Source organism: Petaurus breviceps, unplaced genomic scaffold (assembly GCF_028583685.1).
Source record: "Petaurus breviceps papuanus isolate PSGF00001 unplaced genomic scaffold, PetGlider_PUasm1.0 174, whole genome shotgun sequence".
NCBI lineage: Eukaryota > Metazoa > Chordata > Mammalia > Diprotodontia > Petauridae > Petaurus > Petaurus breviceps.
Genome location: NW_027185761.1, coordinates 14,826,719 through 14,846,216, shown reverse-complemented (window position 1 = coordinate 14,846,216; position 19,498 = coordinate 14,826,719). Strand labels below are relative to the sequence as shown.

General features: G+C 39.2%; 1 protein-coding gene across 1 annotated transcript in view; it reads left to right on the top strand.

Annotated features, from left to right (window-relative positions):
- CFAP92 (cilia and flagella associated protein 92 (putative)) overlaps nt 1–19,498 on the top strand; it is a 63,071-nt gene that overhangs the window by 31,059 nt on the left and 12,514 nt on the right. The window contains exons 6-9 of the mRNA XM_069084499.1: nt 493–611; nt 8,807–8,929; nt 11,939–12,123; nt 16,559–17,469. Of these exons, the coding sequence (XP_068940600.1) occupies nt 493–611; nt 8,807–8,929; nt 11,939–12,123; nt 16,559–17,469 (1,338 nt within the window). The remainder of the gene's footprint in view (nt 1–492; nt 612–8,806; nt 8,930–11,938; nt 12,124–16,558; nt 17,470–19,498) is intronic.

Genomic DNA, 19,498 nt, shown 5'->3' with positions numbered 1-19,498 from the left:
AAATTAAAAAAATGGGGGCGGCTAGGTGGCATAGTGAATAGAGACTGGCCCTGGAGTCAGGAGGACCTGAGTTCAGATTCGGATTCAGACACAACACACACACAAAACCTAGCCATGTGACCTTGGGCAAGTCACTTAACCCCAATTGCCCTACCTTCCCCCTCCAAAAAAAAACAAAAAAAATTTTTTTAAATATCATATTGGTCTGAATCCCTAAAATGTATCCCCCAAATGAGATCTTTTTGAAAGGAAAAAAAAAGCTGCACACCAAAAAGAAAAACACAGATCATTGGCTACATTTGGGTTTAATAAAAGCCAGCTTCAAAGGAAAAGTGGAGTTTACATTTGGAGCACTTCTTACCTTACCATAGGATTGTAAAAGAGAAGTATATGGTAAACTGTAAAGTGTGGGACAATCTGTGATTATTGGCTGTTGTTATTGATATTAAGAAAGGTTCACCTCATTCCTTACCTTATTTTCTCTTTGTCCAGGTGGAATCTGTCAAAAGTATCAGGATTTACTTTCGAAAAACAATCTGATTCCATAGAAACAAGCAAGCAACCAACGCTGGCCAGCTCATCCACTATTATGGACAGTCTCAAGATGCAAAGTATTGGGGACTGAACAAACTTGAGCATTTATACAGTAGAACATAATGAGACTTGAAAATATAAAAAAAAACAGCTAAGTGGTGGAATCATAGGACACAAATTCTCCAAGATTGAGTTTACTTTTAGTATTGTTCATGGTTGCTAGCAAGAATTTTCCAAGTGTTTTAATGGACCTGTAAAATTCATAGTTCATAGAATTTAAAGATGAAAAAGATGCTTAAAAGTCATCTGGTTTGGGGCAGCTAGGTGGTGCCCTGAATAGAGCACCAGCCCTGGAGTCAGGAGGACCTGAGTTCAAATCCAGACTCAGACACTTAGCACACACACACAAAACTAGCAGTGTGACCTTGGACAAGACACTTAACCCCAATTGCCCCTCCAAAAAGCAAAAAAAAAAAATGTCATCTGGTTTAATCTTTTCATTTTAAAGAGTAGAGAACTGAGGCCCAGAGTGATTAGTTGACTTACCCAAGGTCATACAGATAGTGGCAGAGTCGGTATTTGAACCCTCAACTTCTGAGTACAAATGAAAATTTTTCTTTTTCCAAAGAAAAGGTTCTGGAAAAACAAAAATAAATAAATGGGCACCCGGCGCTGAATAATGGGGAAAATGGCCATTTGTAGGTACTACTTTTCATTTGAATTATAATTAGCTCTCTTCTAGTATGCTAAGATGCTCTGCTATAGTTGAAGGAACTGGTAATATTTGCCTTGGAAAGGAAAATGTGATAGATTTTTCCTATTATTTGAGGGGCTGTTATGGAGAAGGGGGAACATATATTCTATAGTTCTGCTAAGTGGAAGAACTGTGACTAATGGACGGAAGTTTAAAATGAGTCAGATTTCATCTAAACTAAGGAAAGCTTCATGGGAAATATCCAGCTATGGAAGAAGCAGAAAGCTCCACATGAGAAAGGGGGAAGTATTCAGACAGGTTCCACGTGGCCCATTTCTGACTGTTGGAGAAGGGGTGTATACCTGCAGTGGGAGATTGGACTAGGTAACCCATAAGGAAGATATCATGGAATCTTAAGAGGTCAAAGGGATCTTAGAGGGTAGTTATTTTAATCCTTTACCCAGTGACCATCCCTAACACAAGACTCTCTCTCTTTTCTTTGAATACCTCTAGAATTCCCTTTCTTACAAGGCAGGACATTCCACTTTCAGACAGCTCTGATTGTTAAGAAGTTCTTTCTGATACTGAACTGGAGTCCACTTCCCTGTATTTCCTTTCTTTTTTTAACATTTAATTTTTGCCTGGTGTAGTAGACCATGCCTGTAATCCTTGCTACTGGAGAGGCTGAGGTCGGTGGATTACTTGGGCTCAGGAGTTTTGAGCTGCACTTAGGCTAATGCTGATCAAGTGTCTGCACAAAGTCTAGTACCAATACGGTGATTCCCTCTGGAAGCAAGAGACCACCAGGCCGCCTAAGGAGGGGCAAACTCATTTAGGTTAGAAATGGAGCAGGTCAAAGCTCCCCTGCCAGTTAGTAGTTGGATTAAACCTGAGGGCAGCTGCTCAACTTCTGGCCTGGATGCAAGATAGGGAGACCAAGCCTCCAAAAAATAAAAAAGTAATGATGGTTTTTTAAATTAACATTTATTTTTTTTCTCTCTCTCCCACCTCTCCTCCATTGGAAAAAAAAAGACAACAAAAACAAAATCTTTGTAATAAATATTCATAGTAAAGCAAAACAAATTCCCCTGTTGGTCATGCCAAAAATATGACTCATTCTGCATCTCGAGTCCATTCATCACATCTGTCAGGAAGGAGTAGCATGATTCATCCTTCATCTTTTCTTTGGAATTTTGTTTGGTTATTGAATTGATCAGAATTGTTCTTAAACCTTTCAAAACCGTTTGCTTTTAAAGTAGTGTTGTTATTTGTATAACTTGTTCTCTTGGTTCTACTCACTTTTTGCCTGGTGTGGTAGACCATGGCAGGGACTTTGAACTTAATTCTGTATCAGTTTATTGAAGGCTTCCAAGGTTTCTAAAACCATCTCTCTCACCATTTCTCGTAGCACAGTAATATTCCATTAATTCATATACCATAGTTCAACTTTTTTGCCAAATGATGTGTTCCTCCTTAGTTTCCAGTTTTGCTATAAATATTTTTGTATATATGGGTTCTTTTCCTCTTTCTTTGATCTCCTTGGGAAATAGGCTATAACTTTCTTTCCAAAACCAGTATTCTGTGCTTCTATTTATGATTTCAAATTTGCCCTCTTGCCAACTGGAATATATTCTCTTGTCCTTTTTCTATGTGCCCATCCAAAAAAAGAAAAAAGAAATATTTCTGTGATAAATAGCATTGCTAAAGCTGAAGCCCAGAGAAATGTGTCATTTGATGATGGGAAGTTGGTAGATTTTCTTCTGACTTTTTCTGTGTATTGATATGGAACATCAATACATAGAAAAGCCTAGTAGGGTTCCTAACCCCCCTGTCCCAGCAGAGTCCTAACCACTTTTGCAGATGAATGTCTATTACCAGATGAAACTTGGAGTGTATCAGTAGTGAATTTGAAGCATTTGAATACGAAAACTGAAGGACTTTGGTATATAAATTGTATCTTTATTTCTTTCAGTGGAAGCTCTTTTTTTTTAAGAAAAAGGACATAGGGAGTGTCAAGATGTTGAAAGAGAAGTATGGGAGAGGGGGTCATAGCTTCTCATAATCATAGCCTTTGTGAAAAAAATAGAGTGAAGATTTCAAAGACCAGGATGAATGTGGCAAAAGCACCAAATTGAGAAGTTTTAAAATTAAAACTGAGGGGAAAGAGAGAAATTTGCTTTTTAATTTTTTTAAATTAAAAAAATTAATGCTATTTACAATGGTAGTAAAGAAGTTTCAGGGATCAAATCTCAAGAGAAACTAGTAAGAGAAGGACCATGATGTTTCTGACCTCAGATATTCATATACTGACAGAGGATGGGCAATGAACAAATTGAACTTGAAATTAATATTAGCTCAGAGGTTCCTAAGATTTGGATGTGTGGCATGCATGACATGAATACAGCAATGGAAATATATAATTCATTTAAAAGAAACAGCTCAAATAGAGGAGATAAGGGAAATAGCTCTGCATATTGGAAGGCTATGGGAATCTAGAACCTGAAAGATAGAAACATGGTGGAACTTGGGTCAAGATAAAAGAGAATAGGAAATAATATTGTTTTGGGAGCATATTATAGACAAAATAGGCTGCATGATGAATGTTTCCAAATACAAATGATCAAAGCAATGTAGAAGCAAAATGTATGGTAGTAATGATCAACAATGTCAGCTCTTCAGGCAGTCTGACATATCTTTATGATATATTCTTGACTTGCTTTGGTTACAGTTTCATTTTTTTCTGAAGGGTGAAGAAGCAACAAGTAATATTGCTGCTCTGAACTTAATTCTGCCCAACAGAGACTTGGTTTGAAACACATAATGACAGGAATCTCGGGAGAAAGTGACTATGTAAACTTAGCCCGTGATAGCTGAGAAAAAGAATGCTAAGCATAATCATACCTTATAATACTAAATAGCAATAATATAGTTTGGAATATATAATAACATCATTGTTGTTATACTTTAGAAAAATTTCAAATATGTTTGAAAAAAACCCTAAAAGAGATGCAGATGGGTGTTTTGTGGTCAGTATCAAAATTATGATATCATAATGCAGAAGAAAAAGGGAGCCAATTAAACAAACCAGCGTGGTCAAACAAAGACCTCTCTAGTGAATTCACATTTTAAAAGGGCATGTACGAAAAGTGAAAGAGAGAGCCATAATTAAGAAAACACAGAAGAGTTGCACAAACCCACGGTTGTCATTTCAGGAAGGCTACAGCCCCAAATCAGGCGAGGATTTCTGCGATGTACAAAAGGGATCTTTAAAGTTATGTTCAGAGCACGAACAACAGGAAGAAAGGTGTGCGTTTCAGAATAATGAAAGAAACTCTTAGCTTATGACAATTCATGTTCAAATGGGAAAATCATTGTTCCAGTCTTTAGGCCACTTTTTTTTTATTTTAATTTTTTTAATCAAATACTTTATTAACTTCTAGCTTACATCGTTCATTTCCACAAGATTTTGAGTTACAAATTTTCTTCCTGTCTTTCCCCTATCCATCACCCCAAAACATCGATCCCAATGGATATCCCCTCCTCTAATCTGCTCTCTCCAACATCCTCTCCCATACACCCTCTAACTCTCTAGCAGGACACGGTGGATCTCCAGGCCCCAGTGCATACATATGTTATTTCCCATTTATATGTAAAATAATATTGATAATAGTATATATATTTTAAACATTTGATTCCAAAACCCCAAATTCCAGATTCACTTCCTTCCCCCCTTGTCACCCACCCTTACTGGGAAGATAAGCAATTCAATATAGGTTGCACATGTGTAGCTATGCAAAACACTTCCATAGTAGATGTACTGTAAAAGTATGTACTGACCACATTTCCCTCCCTCCTTTCCTACCTCCTACTCGCTCCATTCTCCACCTCAATCCTGTCCCTCCTCAAAAGTGGGTGCTTCCAACTTCCCACCCCCCCAGCCTGCCCTCCCTTCCATCATCTCCCTTCTCATCCCCTCCCCCCCCACTCTCCTGTAGGGTGAGATACCGCATTCAGTGTGTATGTCATTCCCTCCCCAAGCCAAACCCAATGAGAACAAGGTTCACCCATTCCCCCTTGACCTCCTGTTCCTCCCCTCCATTGCAACCATTTTCCCTTACCTCTTCTATATGAGATAGTTTACCCCATTCTGTCTCTCTCCATCTCCTCTCATTATATTCCTCTCTCACCTCTTAATTTCACATTTTAAGTATCATCCCTTCCCATTAAACTGGTCCTGTGCCCTCTATCCATGTACACCTGCACACATATATAAGCACATTCACATATGCATTCATACACCCATACACCCTCCCATATATACATATATATGTGTATACACACACACATTTCTATTCCCTTCAATTATTCTCATACTGAGAAAAGCTTCACAAGTTACAATCATCATCCTTCCATGTAGGAATGTAAATAGTTCAACCTTGATAAGTTCCCCATGATTTCTTTTCCCTGTTTACCTTCTTATGCTTCTCTTGCTTCTTGTATCTGAATGTCAAATTTTCTATTCAGTTCTGGTTTTTTCATCAAGAATGCTTGAAAGTCCTCTATTCCACTGAATGACCATATTTTCCCCTGAAACATGATACTCAGTTTCGCTGGGTAGGTAATTCTTGGTTTCAATCCCAGCTCCTTTGCCCTCCAGAATATCATATTCCAAGACCTTCAGTCCCTCAGTGTAGAAGCTGCCAGATCCTGAGTTATCCCGATTGTGTTTCCACAATATTCAAATTGTTTCTTCCTGGCTTTGTAATATTCTCTCCTTGATCTGGGAATTCCAGAACCTGCTATAATATTCCTAGGAGTTTTCTTTTAGAGATCTTTTTGAGGAGGTGATTGGTGGATTCTTTCAACCTCTATTTTGCCCTCTGGTTCTAAAACATCAGGGCAATTTTCCTTGAGAGTTTCTTGAAGGATGATTTCTAGGTTCTTTGTTTGATCATGGCTTTCAGGTAGTCCAGCAAATTTAAATTATCTCTCCTGGATCTATTTTCCAGGTCAATGGTTTTCCCAATGACATATTTCACATTGCCTTTTATTTTTTTCATTTGTTTGGATCTGTTTAATAGTATCTTGATTTCTCATATAGTTACTAGCTTCCATTTGCTTCAATCTAATTCTGAATGAATGATTCTCTTCAGCGAACTTTTGAGATTCTTTTTCCATCTGGCAAATTCAGCTTTTTAAGGCATTCTTCTCCTCATTGGCTTTTTTGAGCCTCTTTTGCCATTTGAGTTAGTCTATTTTTTAAGGTGTTATTTTCTTCAGTTAGGTTGTTGACTCTCATTTCATAATTTTCTTGCATCGTTCTCATTTCTCTTCCCAAACTTTCCTCCACTTCTCTTATTTGGTTTTCAAAATCCCTTTTAAGCTCCTTTATGGCTTGTAACCAGCTCATATTTTTCTTGGAAGCTTTTGGTGAAGGAGTTCTGACTTCACTGTTTTCCTCCTGTTCCATGCTTTGATCCTTTCTTCCCCAAAATAGGAGTCTAATGTCAGATTCCTGTTTGCTTTGCTTCCCTCATTTACTCATGTTGCCACCCAATTACTTGATTTTTGGGCTTTTTGCCACAGTAGGACTCTGCTACCAGACAGGGGAGTTTTGTACCAAATGCTGGAGTTTTCTTAGCTGCTGAAGGTATTAGTTGGGTGGCCTCTCTGAAGCCTTCACACACTCTGGTAAGCTGGTCACACACCCCAGGACCTCTACCCTAGACTGCAATCCAGATCCAAGCAGGTTAAAGCAAGAGCGATTACCCTTCAGACTGGTGCTTGGTCCCCCTACACTCTGCAGGCCAGGAGCTGAAGCTGCTATGTGGTGTGCAGGCTTCTCCCTCCAGGGGATAAAGGCCTACTGCAATCCCAAGCTAACAGATCCCAAAGTCCACAACGCACTGACCTCTCACTTTGTCCTTAGCATATATGGGTTGATAATTCTGGAAACCACCACAGCTGCTGGTGATCTGAAGTCCCTCCAGCCATCTGCTTGTGGCTGCCCTGGGGCTAAAACCTCCGGCTCCTGGCTTGGCTCCTATAGCGTGCACTGGCTGCTTGCTGCCGGCCTGCCCGACTGTCCTCAGTGGGAGGTTAGCTTCTCTGTGTTATTTTGTGGGTTCTAAAGCTCCAAAGTTTGTTCAGTCACCTGTTACATGAATTTGAGGTGGTAGGAGCTGGAGCCCTGAGGAAGTCCTTTTTCTACTCTGCCATCTTGACTCCACCTCCAGTTCACTCATTTTCAAAAGGAGATGCTGGACCTCTGGGGTCCCTTCAAGCTCTGGTATTTTTCTCTTATTTTGGGAAGGATGGGCTTCCCTGTTTGAGTCCATAAAATAATGTTAACAGATGATAGAACTATTCAGCTTCTACTGATTTTCATCTTTCCCCATCAAGAGAAATGATCTTTGAGCATGAGAATATAAAACATATGGTTAGGAGAGAACTGAATCCCAAGATGGGTGAGGAGCTAAGGAGAACGCATCCATTTGGTTTTACATAAATTCACACCTCCAGGTCCAAATGAACTGCATCCCAGGCTGATGGACAAGACTTAGGGATGTAGTCCCAGAAATACTATCAATGCTCTTTCAGAAGTCACTGAGACTGAGGGGGTGTATTAGTAAATTCATCATGCGCAAATTTTGCTTTAATATTTTCAAGGGAAAAATGGAGGGTGGGGAGGGTAAAGAATGTTGGTTTTGGATTGAGAGAACCCAGGTTCAGATCCCAGCACTGCTACTTGTGTGACCTTTGCCAGGTTTTCATCTCTTAAGGCCTTGGCTTCCTCATCTGTAGAATGAGACTATTGGACATCTAATCATAAATGACCTCTGAGGTTTCTTTAAATATATGATTCTTTGATCAGTCTTGGAAGCTATAGACCAGTTAGCTTCACATGAATTCCCAGCAATGTGCTAGAAAGATTAGGAAATGATGGTGGAATCACTATCAGGGATTATTTGGCCCCAGCCCCAGTTCACAAGTCATGCCAAACTAACCCCATTCTTTTATGTTAAGGCAGATAGGTGAACCAACAGATCAGGAGAATATTGTCAATATCATTATACCTTAATTTCATCAGGTCACTTAACAATATAGCTTATGAATTAGATAGATTCATAGTGATTTAGAAAACGATGCCTACTGTTGACTGATGAATTGATGTCTATAGGGGATTGTCTCTAGTGATTGTGTCATATTTCAGTACTTGAAATAAGAGAAGCCAGGTGTATCCATTCTGGAGTGGATCAAAACTAAAGTGGAGGGCTGATACGTTACGTAACTAACTCAATATTCCCCCCAAAAATCTAAACAGGCTCTAATGCCAAACCAAAAATGGAATTTAACATGGAAATTCTTTTTTCTTTTTGTTGAAGAACCTCAACAAAATCTCTCAATAAAACCTATTTATAAAGTCTTTAATGATATGGTAAAGAGAATGGTTTGAAATGTCTAGTTAGAATCATAAATACTCATTCCAAGAATTATTTTTTGTCACCGTGGTCTTTAGTACTATATTTAATTTTCCTTTCTTTTTTCACACTGACCCTTCCTTTTTCATTGTTAAAGAAAAAGATAGAAGAAGCAAGAAAAAGAGAAGATACAGAGTAGATGATGAAGAGTCAGAATTAACACTGGCCAGGAAACAGACTATCTTCTCAATGGAACTGGATGTCATGCCTCTTCTTGCTGGTAGTTTTCACAGTTTTAAAAAATTTATTGAGTTTTAAAAAATTATTTAAGAATTTAATTATTTATGAATATGATATGCATTTAATATGTATTTTAAAATGTTGGTGCCTCTACCTAAAAGTGAGCCAGAATGTTCAGAAAAGCATAGCTTAGAATCATTGAATTTTAGATCAAGGAATGACCTTGGAGATCATGTACATTCTCATAAGGAAGTTCCTAAAATTAATTCCCCATACCAGTGACTTCTGAGCATAAAGGTCAAGTGCAAAGTCATGAATGTAGAGCTAAAAGGCTCCACTAAGCTTAAAAATGCATTTCAACCTGGGAAACAGATCTAGAGAGGTGAAATGCAACAAAACTGGTTCCACCAACTCTGTCTGCTTCCCCAAGGGCAGTCTATGGGTTTTCCTTTTTAGCTACATTTTCCTTTTCTTGGGGGGGGGCATTATATGAGCACAAAGAAAGAAGAAGAAAATGTCTATGGATACCACTTCTACTCCTCATATGAGCTTGTCAACTCTTTCATGGTCACACTATGAGGTGAAAGCAATGATGATTTAATCTTGTCTAACAAGAAGTGGCTGATAAATCACCAACTACAAAGAAGACTCATTGATTGAACTATGGTTGTTTCCCATGACTGGAATGCTTTTCCTCCTCCCCTCCACCTTTTGAAATCCCTGTTTTCCTTCAAGATTCAGAGTGGTGTGACTTCTTTCCACTTTTGCAATGACTGGAAAAATGGAACAAAAGAGTGGTGTGGAATGATGGAAGAGGGGCCAAAGATGATCAGAATTAAACATTTTTAATATATAGCTTTTAATTATTTAAAAATCACTTTCTTTCCATATTTGTATTTACATTGTAAGGAAAAGGCAAATTGTATTATAATTACAGGTATGTGCTGACTAGCAGTGCTTATTAGGTTAGCAAAAGCACATCAGAATAAACAAATTAATGGGACATTTATTTTTATAAGAGCAACGTTATGAATGGGATGATTAGTGGATTGGCCTTTGAGGAGGTAACTTTCTAGAGGGCCCAGTTACCTGAGGCATATAAGCTTGCACCAATCTATTATTAGAGCATTATTTCATGGAGAGGGGATTAGTTACATAATGTATTAAAGATGTTGTGAAAGTTTGTCAGTTAGGGGAACCTTGCACATTGTATGAATTATATTTTTAGGAATGAACCACTTGCCTGAAGTTGGCAGGTTATATGCAGAACATATTTGAGACAGCATATTAAAAAAAAGAAATAAGACCACTTGTTTTTCATGACTAAGCAGATTTGTTACAAAGGTTCCCCACCTCCCCCTGCCTTTTTTCCCCCAAGGTGGGTAGAGAGGTGGGAGAGAGAAAAAATAGATTATTGTTAATTGAAATAAATCAAATTTAAAAAAATAAGGCCAAGCTATTGGTGATTTTCCCCCCGTTTCTCCAGGCTAAAAGAAAATAGTTGCAGGTTGACTCAGTTTGTCTATACTCAAATATGCTGAGCTCCCTCTGCTGGTTTTGATACAAAATATTTGAGTTAAAAATATTTCTTCAGAATCTTAGTATTTTTTTTTAATGATCTGAAAGATAGTCATTTTTTATCTGAAAAATTAGTCATATTCAGTGATTTTAAAAAATTGTTGTAAAATAGTGGAGTGGGTTTTTTTTTTTTACTGTTTTGATTTTCTTTCTATAAAAGGTGACTAAAATTCAAAAACATTTTTAAAGTTTTAGGGTCACAGAATTGTCGAGTTGTGAGGGATTCTTGACCCAATTTATATTACCTCAGAGGAATTGTAGAGATGCTGTACTTATGAGAATCTGATAGCAGATAATGTAAAATTCTAGGACTGAGTTCTATGGGAATCAGGAAAACAGAATGGGCTACAGCAACTGGCTTACCTTCGAAACAGTCTGGGCAAAAGTTCAGTCTTAAAAATCACAATTTAGAGCATGTGCTATACAGTCTGTAATGATTAGAATAATTTTCCTTGTTTCTGAATTCTTTTCTGAAGAATTTTCTGTAACCAGAAGGAACCAGTCATAGAGAGGTTTTTATTCAGATCAGATCAGTTCTTGACTATGTATGTGACCTTTATGAATGTCTTGCATACAGTAGAATCTTTTTTTTTTTTGCTTTTTTTTGAAGGGGGGAAGGCAGGGCAATTGGAGTTGAGTGACTTACCTAAGGTCACATGGTTAGTAAGTGTTAAGGGTTCTGAGTCTGGATTTGAACTCCGGTCCTCCTGACTCCAGGGCCGGTGCTCTATTCTTTGCACCACCTAGCCGCCCCATATACAGTAGAATCTTTACAAAATGACTGACTGAAAAGCAAATGGGAATTGGTATTTGGATCAAAGTGTCGTCTTGTGTGCTTTGGGTACTTACCTTTGTATCCTCCGTAAGGTGACCATTGAATAAACACAGTGCTTGTGCTGGACAGTAAAGACACTTTCTGAATACAGTACAGTTAGTGCTTTTCTACAGTAGTTATACTTTGGGGGAATACCTGACCTGTAAATATTTTTTTCAGAAAACAATGTCTTTTTTATGTGCGTTTATTAGCTTATTAATTTAAAATGTGGGGGCAGCTAGGTGGTGCAGTCGATAGCGTGCCATGCCAAGGAGTCAGGAAGACTCATCTTCCTGAGTGCAAATCTGGCTAGCTGTGTGACTTTGGGCAAATCACTTAACCTTGTTTGCCTCAGTTTCCTCATCTGTAAAATGAGATAGATAAGGAAATGGCAAACTGCTCCAGCATCTTTTGCCAAGAAAATCCCAAACGGATTCCCAAAGAGCCAGACATGACTGAAAAAAAAAATGACTGAACAGTAATGCAATAAACATTTTTTTAATTTAAAAAAGAATTAAAAGTTAAATTTGTTTAGAAAAATTGGAAAAGTATTCTACTTTCTCCAGTTAATTGGAGCACTGAAGCAGGTGTCATTTGATTCATGGCGAATATATGGTGAATAAAGATCTTTCTGTGGTTGCATATGTTTCTCGACAGGAGAGAGAACTGTAGTGAGTCACGCTAAGGAAAACAACACCAAAGTTTTGGATTGCTACTTGAATTTAACAGTAGACGTCCCACTAATGACTGAGAAACAGAAGCAAGATTTAAACCCTTTGGTTATAAAGATCAAGTCTCTTGCTTGCCTTCCAACAGGTCCTGTACCTCTTGCCCATCTGCAGGTATTTCAGTTACTCTTATCTTCTCTTATTCCCATATAAGACCAAATCTGGAACAGATTTCTCTTCCTGAATAACTTTCTTTGCCAGGTTTTATCATGGCCAAAATATACACATCAGCTGCCAGTGGTAAACATTTTAAATACATTTTTACTGATGTCTTCTGTTTGCTACATCATCAGGGTTATCTTCCTTCTCCCTCTCTGTCTCCCTCCCAGAGAGCCATCAATGATTGACATTTTATAAAAATTGGAATCTAACTAATTATCTTCAATGGCATTAACCCTTCTGGCAGAAAATACAGATCTGTTGCATAGGGTAATTTGGCTAATTCCACTTAGGGAATAAGATTCCTCTGATTCTTTTGAGAATATACATTCAGTGGGGTGGCTAGGTGGCTCAGTGAATAGCGCACCAGCCCTGGACTCAGGAGGACCTGAGTCCAAATCCAGTCTCAGACACTTAACACAAAAACTAGCTGTGTGACCTTGGGTAAGTCACTTAACCCCCAATTGCCCCCCTTCCCCCTCCAAAAAGCAAAAAAAAAAAAAAGATAGAAGGAATATATATTCAGATTAGAATCTGTGGAAACCTCAACCCACTAAATATTAGGAGCAATAGTCCAACCCTTATTATTTCCATCATTGTCTAAATAGTGAAACTGTTGGCTTGTCCACTGAGTCCACTTTCCTGCCGGGTTGTATGGGGTGCTCAGGGATGACTACCACCTCCAATGTGATGGCTGCTGAGACCTTTTCATGGCTCCTCATCCATCTTCGGTGTCCACCATGCACTCTACTGTCACCTGTGGCTCCAAGAAGCTGTAACGTGTGCAGTGGCCACCCTTTGGTAAAATCATCTTGGCAGATGGGCTAAACAAGGTTGAGGGTAACCCATGGGCCACAAGCCCTTAGGTGAGTTAGGGTGTCTACCCCAATCTTTTGAAGACTTCTCCCAGTGGAACGGGTGGATGAGAACAGTTTGTTCCAACAGCCATGAAAATGGCTGAAGGAGGTGCTATGGGGCTCTTAGAGCTTGGTCAGTCATCAGAGATGCCAAGGCCTCTCCCTGCATCACAGGTCATCACCAGTCATCCTGTCCTGACTTTTGTCTTGCCACTGGACTTCAGCGACCCCAGAAGAGAGAGCGAGGATGACAACTTTGCATAACTCTGCCTCACTGAAATCAAGACATCACCCTGTGCTGTCATTGGTCCTCTTTGAAAATGAAGGACTAACAACATCTTTACTACTGACTGTTTATGATACAATGGGATCCTGGCTGGTTCAATTGGCTAAATCACTGTAAGGTCTGACATCCTTACAATATAAATTCATATGAAGTCAAGAGTCAGAAGGGACCTTAGAAAATATCCAATCCAACCCTCTCTTTTTACAAAGGAGAAAATAAAGACCCTGGGAAGTAAAATAATTTGTCTGAGGTCAGGTTGCTTGTTGGTGGCAGAGCTACCAGAGGTAAAAGAAACTAGGTCTTTTACTGCCAATCTAGAGCTCCATGAAGTCTTGCTGAATTGGACTCTTCTCCCATCTTTTGTTGCATGATAGATTTCTTCTAATATACCTGTCATCATCTTTGACCTTTTTGTAATTTATTCCTGCAGAAGGGTTTTTGTATATTAATCGTGTCTATTTCTGCTTTTTTTTAATTTGGAGGGGGGAAGGCAGGGCAATTGGAGTTAAGTGATTTGCCTAAGGTCACACAGCTAGTAAGTGTTAAGTATCTGAGGCTGGATTTGAACTCAGGTCCTCCTGACTGCAGGGCTGGTGCTCTATTCACTGCGCTACCTAGCCACCTCAATCTTGTCTATTTCTAAGAAGCAGTATATGAAGGATTGATTCCTATGAGTAAATGCTGTGATCATAGGAAAATGGGAGTTATTGTCTTCAAAATGCCAGAGAAAAGGGACAGTTGTGTAAGAAATGTTACCAAGTTACCATCTAGAGTGCCTCTGGTCTTTGAAGCAGGCTCCTGTCATGCAGGAATCTACTATCTAGGTACCACTGTGGTTAGAGTTCTAAACCTGGAGTCAAGGAGTCCTGAGTTCAAATCCAGCCTCAGACACTTACCAGCTATGCAATCCTGTGCCTCAGTTTACTTTTCTGTAAAATGGGGATCGTAATAGCACCTACCTCCCGGGTAATAGTGAGGATAAAATAGGATAATATTGTAAAGTGTTTTTCAAACTTAAAAGCATTATATAAATGCTTGCTATCTGCTGCACTTCACTCTTTCCACTGATTGGTTAGTCCTATTAAACTACATCTCTTCCACTGATAAAATCATAACCATTTGGGAGCTCTGGAATTTGATTATAATATTCTTGGAAGTTTTCATTTTGGGCTGTCTGTCAGGAGGTGATCGGTGGATTCTTTCAGTTTCTATTTTACCCTCCAATTCTAGGATATTAGGGCAGGTGTCCTTGATAATTTCTTGGAATACAATGTCTAAGCTCTTTTTCTGATCCTTGCTTTCAGGTAGTCCAATAATTCTTAAATTATCTCTCCTCAATCTGTTTTCTAGGTCAGTTGTTTTTCCAATGAGATTTTTCACACTTTCTTCTTTATTTTATTATTTTGATTTTGATTTCTTTCCCTCATTTTTCCTTTGCCTCTTTTATTTTTAAAATCCTTTTTGAGATCTTCCACAGCCTGAGACCAATTCACACTTTTCTTTGAGGCTTTGCATATAGCTGCTTTGATCTTATCTTCTCCTTAGTTAGTGTTTGATTTTTCCTGTCACTATAGTAACTTTCTATGATCAGGTTCTTTATTTGTTGTTGATATTTATTCATTTTCCAGCCGTTTTCTTGATATTAACTTTATGTTATAGTAGAGCTCTGTTCCCAGGGTGCAGGGGGCACTATCCCATACCTCAGGTATTTTGTGCTGCTGTGTTCAGACCTAGTTCTGGGTAATCTGTAAGTTTCAGTTCTTCCATGGTGGTACGGTCTAAGGAGAGGTGTGATCACTGTTCTCCTGCCCTGTACTCTGGTCTGTGAGTGACCACAAGTATTCTTTTCTACCCTGGGAATGTGACTAGGGTCTTTGCTCCTGCAAGAGCTCCTCCTCCCTGAGACAGTCATCCAGAACTGGTTATGGGCAATTCAACAGAGTCCTGTGCTTAGTACCAACAAAGGGTCTCCTATTATCTCCTTCTTACCAGTTTTTTTTAACCCCTTACCATCTATGGGCTGAGACCTCCAGAAGCTACAGCTACACTGATTCCATCCCCCCAAGGCCTGCTGTTGGTTTGCTGGGACATCATGGCCTGAGCTGATACAGCCTGCATTGGGCTGAGCTCTGCTCTCACCCCCATGAGAAAGACCTTTCTTGCTGACCTTCTAGTTGTCTTGGGTGGGAAAACCATGTTGGTTGTGTCACTCCAGAATTCTTTTTGAAGCGCTATTTTAACATTGTGTGGAGGGAATTTGGGAGAGCTCAGGTGAGTCCCTGCCTTTGCTCCTCCATCTTGGTTCTGCTTAATGGTCATTGGCATTTTAATCTCCTGCCCCATGGCTCCCTGATTATCCCGATTACGTACCACAACAAAGCCCTTCTATAGCCACCACTTACCTATGTATGTTTTCTCTTTCTTCAGGGAATGTGCAGACCTTGCTTGGTATCTTTTGAATTTCTGTTTTCAGTATTTGCCGGCACTATGCCTGGCACTTAGCAAGGGATAGGGGACAGAGGACTAGACTTAAAATTTCAGTGGCATAGAGAATATTAAAATGAGAAAATACCCTCTCTGCAAGTTGGCACCTTTTAGTTTTAGAAAGTTGTCTAGAGTATGAAATGGCTATGACTTTTCCCGGGCCAGGACTTGATCTCAGATCTTTCTGGCTCCAAAGAGAACTCTCTAGCCACTATGCCAGCCTGACACAGTAACCACTTATGGCATGCTTTTCCACTCATTCATTCAATGATTCTTGCCCTCAAGAGGCTGATACTTTATAAGGGAGGATAAATGATGTAAAACAGAGAAGTATATGCGTGATGATTCGGGGAGAGACAGAATACTAACAGCTAGGGGATCAGGAAAGGAAGATTTCTTGGAAGAAGTGGCCAATGAACTAAGCCTTGAAGGAAGCTAAGGATTCTAAGAGGTAAGAAGAGAGGGCACTGCAGGTGTGAGGGACAGGCTATGCAAAGGCAAAGAGGTGGGAAATGAGATGTAGGATTTAGGGAATGACATGCGTGTGGTAGGAATTAAGAGCTCATGAAGAAAAGAAATGGTGAACTCCTTTCCATGTCCTATCCTCCAATTTCTAATAATATAAAATTTTCAGGTAATATCTTTTGTGCCATTTCTTGCACTCCACCCTTTAGTCAAGAAAAATGATTGGGATGGAAGAAGGAATAAGAATTCCAGGAACTTATATAAGTAATCTTATCTTTTCTTTCTTTTTTATTTTTAGAAAATGTGTGTTCCAGTATACTGTAAGTACAGGTTTCATAACACTCCTGTTCATCAGACTCAAGGACAACCCCATGGAACACATGTTTATTTTGAGGATATCAATGTAATCCTCCTAGGGGCATTGGACCCTCAAAATCTGCGTGAATATCTGGAAGGGCCACCGATGGAAGTTGAAATCCATGACCGAGATAGAAAAGAGGAAGTATATTTAGCTGTACCTTCTCTCTTTGGGGATGATTTAGCTGATGCAAATCTGACCAACATGAGTCATGTTACTTACAATGACATATCCCAAAACTCAGTAGAAGCCATTAACAAGAAGTGGGATCCTTATGGGATTGCTAGAGTCAGTTTTGCCGATCTACTGCTTGGCCAAAAATTGATGGACTTGTTTGTGCCTATTCACAGATGTAAACCCAATTCTTCTTCTTACGTCCCAAAGGAAAGCCAAGGACGTAGGAAAAGCTTTGGTGGTCATGATCCAATGGATACTCTGCAGTCCACTCCAATGCCCGTGGGCAACTACTTTGAATACTCCTCATTGCTTCGACTGAGGATAGAATTATCCGTGCCTCTGAAGTTAAAAATGTGGGGAGGTGTGGGTAAAGCTGTAAGGAAATGGTTCGGGCGCATAATTTATGTTTTTGATGCTTCAAAAATTGACTTCTTGAGGGCCCTCCTGAAGGGCATTACCGAAATCAATGCCAAGGCTTTCCACTTGGAATCTTACTCTGTTCAAGATATTCAAGAGGTGCTGTCAGCCTTTAAGGTGAAAATTAAAATACAGTCACATCTAGAACAGGATGTGATTACTGGATTCCATTTGTTAGATGGAAAAATTCACCTCTTCGTTTTGGAAGGCTTGGCAGAGGAAGGACTGAAGACGCTGTGGGAAAGATATCCAAATTGGTAAGCAATTTTAATAATTTCTTTTCTTAAAAATAACTGGGGGGTTTGTTTGGTTTTTTAAGCCAAATTTGGACCTACATTCTTTGTCTTCAGGGAATTACATAAGACAGTGATGAGTTCCTTCTAGAGTGTATTTGGAGGGGTTTGAGCTCTTTAGTCTGAGTACCTTAACACTAGTTCTACAATTCTCTCTTAAAAATGAATATGACTTGGGGTGGCTAGGTGGCACAGTCAATAGAGCACTGGCCCTGGAGTCAGGAGAACCTGAGTTCAAATCTGACCTCAGAGACTTAACACAAAAACTAGCCATGTGACCTTGGGCAAGTCACTTAACCCTAATTGCCCTCCAAAAAGCAAAATAAAATAAAATGAACATGACTCATCTGCAGTTCTTCTCCAAAATTCCAAAACTGAAGTGTCTTATTTTGAAGGTGTGTTTGTAATAATGGTCTGCTTGGGATATTCTGTTCACATTTAGTATTATTATCAATGACCTTATTAATATAAAAGAAAAGTTATTCCTCTCAAGTAAATAGTAAACACCAGGGCTGTTATGCCATAAGCAGATACTTTAGTTAATAATAACAGTTAGTATTTATGGGCAAGTAGATAGCACAACGTGTGACCCTGGGAAAGTCACTTAACCCTGCTTGACTCAGTTTCCTCATCTACCATTTCCTTCTCCTGCTTATTTTACAGATGAGGGCACACATAGCTAGGAAGTATTTGAGATTTGAACTAGGAACAGGATCATATTTGTGTAGTGCTTATGATTTTCAAAGCACTTTCTTATATATTATTATAATTGTTCCCAACAGCACCTCATTTGTATGCTTTGGGTATTGTAAATGAAAGGAAGGCTGAGTTGTTTTTACTTGATACTTAAAGACCTACTGTTAAAGTTGTTTATAGAATCATAAGATTTTAGTTATTGTCCTCTCTTCTCCACTGAGATCTTACTCCTGTACCTCATCCTGACATCAAGGTGAAAGGGTTCTTGAAAGCTATGCCAAAAGGAAACAAGCTCTGGCAGAACATACCAAGCAGAACAGCCTTTACCCACGAGCTCAGTGATGGCAGATGCCTCCTATTGCCCATTGTCAAGTCTCCCCGAGTTTGAAGGCAGCTCGTCACAGGAGATGAGCCACCAAGGGATGATGGCTCTTTTTTGGCCAAAGCAGCTCATGAGCGGTGTCAGTGGAGGGGTTACCCAGGTAGATGACATCGTGGAATTTTTCACCTATTAAAGTGGGGTGCCTAGACAATTTGATTCAACCCCTTCACTTTATAGATGATGAAACAGAGTTCCAGAGAAAGCAAGTCATTTGCCCAAGGTCATGGGATGAGTTCATCATAGAGCTAGATTCAGAAGCCAGGCCTCCTGACTCCTGGGCTAAGATTCTAACCAAATATCACTGGACTTAATCCACTCCCCTTAATCCACTTAATCCTCAATCCACTTAAGAAATCCATTCCAGTGCCAAAACATCTGTCAAAGGAAAATAACACACTAAGGATTGAGAGTTGTAGGGGAAATTCTTTTTCTCCACTTGCTAATTATAAAGTAATAGCATTTCTCTAGTGCTTTAAGTTTTGCAAAGTGCTTTACAAATATAAACTAATTTGCTCCTCACAACAGCTCTGGAAGTTAGGTGCTATTATTATCCCCATTTACTGCTGAGAAAACTGAGGCATAGGGTCACACTGCTAGCAAGGGTCTATCCACTGACCTTCCTCATTACCTACTATGACCAAACAATTCATACAACTTAGGGAGTATGTGTTTTATTTCACTGAATGTTACCTAAAGAGTAAGCTGAAAGGGGGAGCTTTATATAGTAGAGAGGACACTAAACTTACAATACAAAGACCTGGGGTCAAGTTTCTAGGTCTGTCCCTTTCTTGCGATGTGATCCATGACTTGCTCTGAGCATGTTTCTCCACTGGTAAAAGGGGGCATTGACAAGGAAGTGCTTTTTAAATTCTCCACTATAAATGTGAACTGCTTTTATTATTAGAATAAGTTCCA